This window comes from Apis laboriosa, unplaced genomic scaffold (genome assembly GCF_014066325.1).
Source record: "Apis laboriosa isolate Shangri-la unplaced genomic scaffold, ASM1406632v1 scaffold9_cov152, whole genome shotgun sequence".
Classification (NCBI taxonomy): Eukaryota; Metazoa; Arthropoda; class Insecta; order Hymenoptera; family Apidae; genus Apis; species Apis laboriosa.
Window position 1 is genome coordinate 1,052,272 of NW_025224966.1, and position 6,000 is coordinate 1,058,271.

Here is a 6,000-nt window from a genome sequence, read left to right on the forward strand (position 1 = left end):
CAAATAGAAAATATAAAGATTTCATTTATGAAAAAATGGTGACTTTATAAGTATCAATAAATTATATATAATATTATTCAATAGTTAATCATAGATGAATCTTCTGTAAATGGTTTTTCGATTTCATTGCCAAATCGTAATCTGTATTTTCGTCTTACAAGATTCCATTCAACAATATTTTCAATTCTTATTGAATCTTTTAATGATAATTGACTTTCCAATGGACTCGATCGAAGTAATTCAAAATTAATAGTATCATGTTGTTGAGTTAATGTTCCATTGTCCTGAACAAAAAAAGTATTGTCGATATGTTTTACTTATTTATTTACATTTCTTTGACATACCTGAATAAACGAATGTCCTGTAAATAAATGCATGACACCAGTTTTACGTACACGACTTCGATGTTTACATATTTTTCCAATATATGGAATCCAAGAAGTAATGAGATTCAACGGCGAAGGTGCTGTACGTGTTCTTAAAATAGATAAGGATTTCGATTTTCGTTAAAATTTTCGTTAAAATTTTCGTTAAAAATCGATTTCGTATAATATATAATGGGATATCTTATCGTGTTAATTGCAAAAAAATTTTATTTTATTGTATTTATCTGCAAAAAATTTGATTTTAAAATCTATTTTTTGCGAGATACTCACTTTTGCATTTTACGAATAAGTTTACTGAGTCCATATTTCCATTCGATATCGCTTTGAGATTGAATACTTTGATATGTATCAGTCATCATGGCAATTAACAAATTGATCAGTACAATTACACTAACCAACATATACAGAGAAAAGGATATCTATTAAGGTATGAAAGTATTAATCAACTTAATATTTGTTTTATTGATCATACAAATGAATGAATATTGATCTGACCTTAAAAAAATATATTGTCCAATTTGGTTGCATCTTTCTTTTTAATGATATTGTAAAATCATCCGTATCCTTTTGGCCGAAAATAGCGAAGAAAAGATTTTCCGTAATATCAATGGGATTCACTTTCACTGAAAGAATATTATCAAGCGTCTAAAATTGTTAAATTTATTTCTTCTGAAACGCAAAGATTGTCATATTGTATTTAATTATATGATTTATTTTCTGTAAAGTTGTAATTTAATCATTGCGTTCTAATTATTAATGCCATTGTTTGAAAGTAAAAAATGTATACAGTATGTGAAACAATGAAAGCAATGAAAATGAAGAGGAAAGGCAAAGAGAATAAAAATCAATTATTATATCGGAAAAAAAGAATGAAGATGAGTATTATTATAATTGTTAATGAATTTCCGATATTTTAAATAATTATTGTATATATATATATTACATATTATATATATAATAATTATTGTATATGTATAGTATATTAATATTTGTTTGTGATATCGATGTCAAGATATAGTGATATCTTGTATGATCTTAATTGTGCGATTCTAATTAATGAAGACAGCGTGTCATGATCAACTAAGATTCGAACGGCAAACGGTCGACGAACCGATTTCATGATACGATTAAATGTTACAAATACGTACTCGATTTTGCTAAATAATAAGCATCGTGATGTTTAGTCAACATGCACACGTGCATTTAGTAACAATATTTTGTTTAATATAATGGAATTAGTTTATCGATTTATTCATTAGTGTGCCAATGAAAGAGCAAAACAATACAAATGATTATATATATATATACAGAAACTAACCATTAAAGATATATCAAATTCCTATACATTGTTGCTATACAACATCATTTCCTTGGTAGTCTTCTCTAAAACATGGTCGAAACGATAATTGTTGTATCGATGCAAGAAAAGGTAAAAGGACCATGAATAACAATAGAATCAATAAAATGATCCGGTCATCTCTGATGTTTATTTCAAGATCAAATGCAAGATGCAAGATTGTACATTTATATTGGAAAATGATAAATTCGTACGTTTTATTTTAATAATTTAATATCAGAAGAATATATTCAATTAGGTAGAATATATTCAAATAGATCCATTTTCTAATCAATATATCGATTGTGAAAAGTAATCGATTCAAGAAACAGAAGTAGGTATAGTTTGGTTTCCAATGGGAACACCGGCCAATGAACTTTCCAAAACAGCCGGTAGAGGGTCGTGTTCGATAATATCTTTCGATTCTTCAGCATGTTTTTCGATCTTTTCACCATAAAGATCTCGATACTTTCGTCGGACCGCTTCCCAATCGACAACGTTATCGATTCTGACAGCATTACTAAACGATAATTGACTGCCAAGAGGACTTAAATGAACAACCGACAAGGCAATACTTTCTTTATGAGCCACTTGAGTCTTTTTTACTTTGGATAACCATTTGGTGCCCATTTTGGAGCGTGGTGAAAGAGCATCAGTTCTTTGCAACCCCATCAAGCGGACAAGAGAAGGTCGTTGTTTTTTCGCAGCCCGTTTTTTGCAGTGTTTGAACAAATATGTTATCCAGGTGGTAAGAAGATTCAATGGTGATGGCGCTGTGTTTGTCCTACGCATCGATAAACGTAGCTAATCAATTAGAATTTTCGCAATCGATCGAACGAATTAACCTGCGCGGACATGCAACGTTATAGTATCGATAAATCGATACCGATTCTATTTCAATTTTAATTCTCGAAAGATACATTATGGAAGATTCCGGCATTTTTTACCAATCAGCAACAATTATAAATCCTTACCTGTGCATATTTCTAACGAGCTTACTCAATCCGTATTTCCATTCGATGTCGGACTGAGCTTGTATCCTTTGGTAAGTGTCACTCATCATGGCAATTAGAAGATTAATCAGCACAACCACCGAAACCAGCATATAAATACCGAAGGTGAGCTTGAAGAGAACTTTGGTCCATTCGGGCTGCGTTATTTCAACCTTGAATTGTTCGTGGGTCGTCTGACCGAAGATGGCGAAGAACAATAACTCAACGGCCAATACGGGACTCATCCTGACTGGAAATATGTGGTAACGATATGTTTTGTGAAAATTCCATGTATCGCGATGTATTCTTCAATCTGTCTATATGTGCGTAGATGTTGCGTATACGAATGTATGTATTTATGTGTAAATACGTATGTGTTTTTGTTGTCCTCAATGTTTAACACTTATAGTATCACTGTGATTAAATACTAATTCGTGAAGAACGCGTTATTTCAGGATCATAAAAAAAATAAGGAATACATTTTTAAGGATCAACCAGATTATTTTGGACGAATTATCAATTAAAAATCCTACTATTTTAGCAGAGAACCATGGAAAGTTCTAATACAATCGAAAAGTAAATAGTCATGTTGTCAAATATTTATGAACAGACGATACGACGATCGTATTTTTATATTTCTAATTCGAGATATTACTTACGTAAATTCCAAAATGATAGCACTTTTTCATATCACGCGAATTAGTTAACCTTCAAATATTATGAATCTAATTACGAAACATTATCTAAAATAAATATTTCCGCATAAAAATTATTTTTCACTTTACGATATTCAGCGCGATAAGAATATTTATGCATCATCGCACTCGATAAATCTATAAAATTTGATAATAATTGGTCGAACTTTTTTATATTTTTCCGAGGCGAAGGAGCAACTTCTTTTAAACAGGTGGCGTTGTAGTCGTTGGTAACGTGGAAGAGTTAGAAACCATAGGTGCGTTTTCATCCTCGTTCTCCTCATCTTCGTTTTTAGCATCCTTGTCCGCTTCTTTTTCAGGCTCATTACCGGCCAAAGCTAAATATTTTTTACGGATCGAGTCCCAGTCAACCACATTCTCTATTCTCGTAGCGCTATTGAAGGATAATTGACTACCAAGAGGACTCAAATGCACAACAGATAAAGTTACACTGTCCTTTGGTCTAACTTGACCTTTCTTCACTTTCGCCAACCATTTCGCTCCCATCTTCGATCTAGGCGAAAGACGAGCAGCTCGCTGAAGTCCCATCATATGCACTAACGAGGGACGTTTTCGTTTCGCGGCGTGTTGTTTGCACATCTTGATGAAGTACACGATCCAAGTAGTGAGCAAGTTAAGGGGCGATGGCGCGGTGGTCGTTCTGCAACACGGAATCGCGTGTCCAACCTATCCCGTAGATTTATTTTATGAAGAACAACTACACGATGAGGAAACATATGCGGCGCGAAAACCATTCAATGACAACGAAAATTAGATGGAAGATGAAGTGAGACAAGACATTCTTTTCATTTTCTTAACGATAAGAAACAGGAAACAGTCGAAATATATATATAAATTTCGACAAAGAGATCCGATTCTCGTCTCTTTAATTCGTATTCGGTACACATTTGCCGGCTTACCTGTGCATGTTTCGGATCAGTTTACTGAGCCCGTATTTCCATTCAATATCCGATTGGGCCTGTATCCGCTGGTAGGTGTCACTCATCATGGCAATCAGTAGATTAATTAATACGACTACTGAGACCAACATGTATACACCAAAGGCCAACTTGAACAGGACCGAGGTCCACTGCGGCTGATTAGTCTCGACCTTCAGCTCGCCGTGGGTTGTTTGACCAAAGACGGCGAAGAACAGATATTCGAAGGCGAGTACAGGATTCATCTTTACTGGAATTCGAGGCACACACGTTTCTTCATTTCTCTTTCTTATAATCTTTTCTCTTGTGACTGCTGCTTCGTGCTGCCGTTAGGCTGGCTACTGGTGGACTCGCTATGTATGGATGCGGGTGTGATATATATCATACGTACATTAGAACGAACGAACGATCGAACGAACGATGAATGTACGAACATGCTCATGCTAATACAGACTGGCCATGCTTGCGATAACGTTGAATGCATGCCGGACGTTCCACGTGAGCTTCGATCCACGTCGTGTGATTTTTCGATGTCGTTTAATCAGGGTAATACATTTTGTTATTAATTATTATCATTATTATTAATATTATCATTAATATTATTTCTATTCCTTTCATTTTTTTTTTTTTTTTTTTTTTTTAACTTTTACGTTCAAAACAATGTGCGGTAACAAACTCAACGCGGCTGATACATCGAGGATCTACAAAGGCAAGTATGACTTATCGATCATCCGATTGCGTGGAAATCCCCGCGTGTTCTTCTCTCTCTACCCACTTCTTCGAACTCACGGAGTTCACAATTGATTCGTTTGTTTTGGACGATGAGATGCGGCATGCAGAGGACGATCGTTTTTTTTCTCTTTTCTTTCTCCCTGTTCTCTCTCTCTCTCTCTCTCTCTCTCTCTCTCTCTCTCCCTCTCATATACACACACACATACACTTCCGCACTCTCCAACTCTCCGTTCTTTCTTTCGAGCATTCAAATGAGACCGCAAGGCGATGTAATCGCACGAGCGAACATGTACGTAGAAATAGAACTATTTACCGTGCGCATGCAAGGAAAAAGACTGGGAGTTTCACCGTTCCCTAAGACATCACGAGGAAAAATACACGCAAAGCAACCGCAACTTCAAACGAAAAATCAAGGATTCGGTGGATCAAGGAGGGGAGAACGGCGGAAAGGAGTGGAGAATCGAGAACGAGCGATGGCCGAAATCCGAGAATGGTTGGTTGGTTGGACGAAATCATCACGAAAAAATGATGGGATAAGAAACGGGTGGATCACGTGGATCAGGCCCGACCGTTTTTTTCTTTCGGTCGTAATTCGAGTTGGCCGATTAGCGACACACAACAAAACACGCATTGCGCAAGACTCGAAACAGCGAACGAGAAAGACAACATTGCTCTTGTTTGTTTATAGAGATGCACATACGATGCACAACAGAGGCTAGTGGAGAAACGCGCGCTCGATTGGCGCCTCCGTGACATATAAGAAAGAAGCCGGCGGTGGTCGCCAACCTACACTCGGCGGGGCGCTCGAAATCTCGAGATCGAGATTTATCAAGCAGTAGACACCGAGTTGCTGCGATTCGGACTCGAGGCCGGATAAATTTGGGATTTTTGAGACGCATCGTTTTTTTTTTTTTTTTTTTT

General features: G+C 36.0%; 2 protein-coding genes across 4 annotated transcripts in view; both read right to left on the minus strand.

The window, feature by feature from the left end:
• Positions 1–77: 77 nt before the first annotated feature.
• Positions 78–3,508, minus strand: LOC122720006 (short transient receptor potential channel 3-like). Of its 2 annotated transcripts, XM_043946381.1 has the most exons (5): positions 1,705–2,038; positions 882–1,009; positions 657–805; positions 345–477; positions 78–284 (listed from the first exon to the last, which is right to left on the minus strand). In XM_043946381.1, the coding sequence occupies exons 2-5, from the start codon at positions 912–914 to the stop codon at positions 78–80; spliced, it is 522 nt and encodes a 173-aa protein (XP_043802316.1). In that variant the 5' UTR covers positions 915–1,009; positions 1,705–2,038. The 2 variants fall into 2 exon arrangements, with proteins under 2 accessions (XP_043802316.1, XP_043802315.1); XM_043946380.1 differs by lacking the exons at positions 78–284; positions 345–477; positions 657–805 and adding exons at positions 2,697–2,964; positions 3,374–3,508 and having other exon boundaries at positions 997–1,055; positions 1,705–2,506.
• LOC122719975 (serine/threonine-protein phosphatase 6 regulatory ankyrin repeat subunit A-like) overlaps positions 3,000–6,000 on the minus strand; it is a 12,974-nt gene continuing 9,973 nt past the window's right edge. For both annotated transcript variants that reach the window (XM_043946307.1, XM_043946306.1), the window contains 2 exons: positions 4,330–4,597; positions 3,000–4,070 (listed from right to left, as the gene is read on the minus strand). In XM_043946307.1, the coding sequence (XP_043802242.1) occupies positions 3,614–4,070; positions 4,330–4,597 (725 nt within the window). In that variant the 3' untranslated portion in view covers positions 3,000–3,613. The remainder of the gene's footprint in view (positions 4,071–4,329; positions 4,598–6,000) is intronic.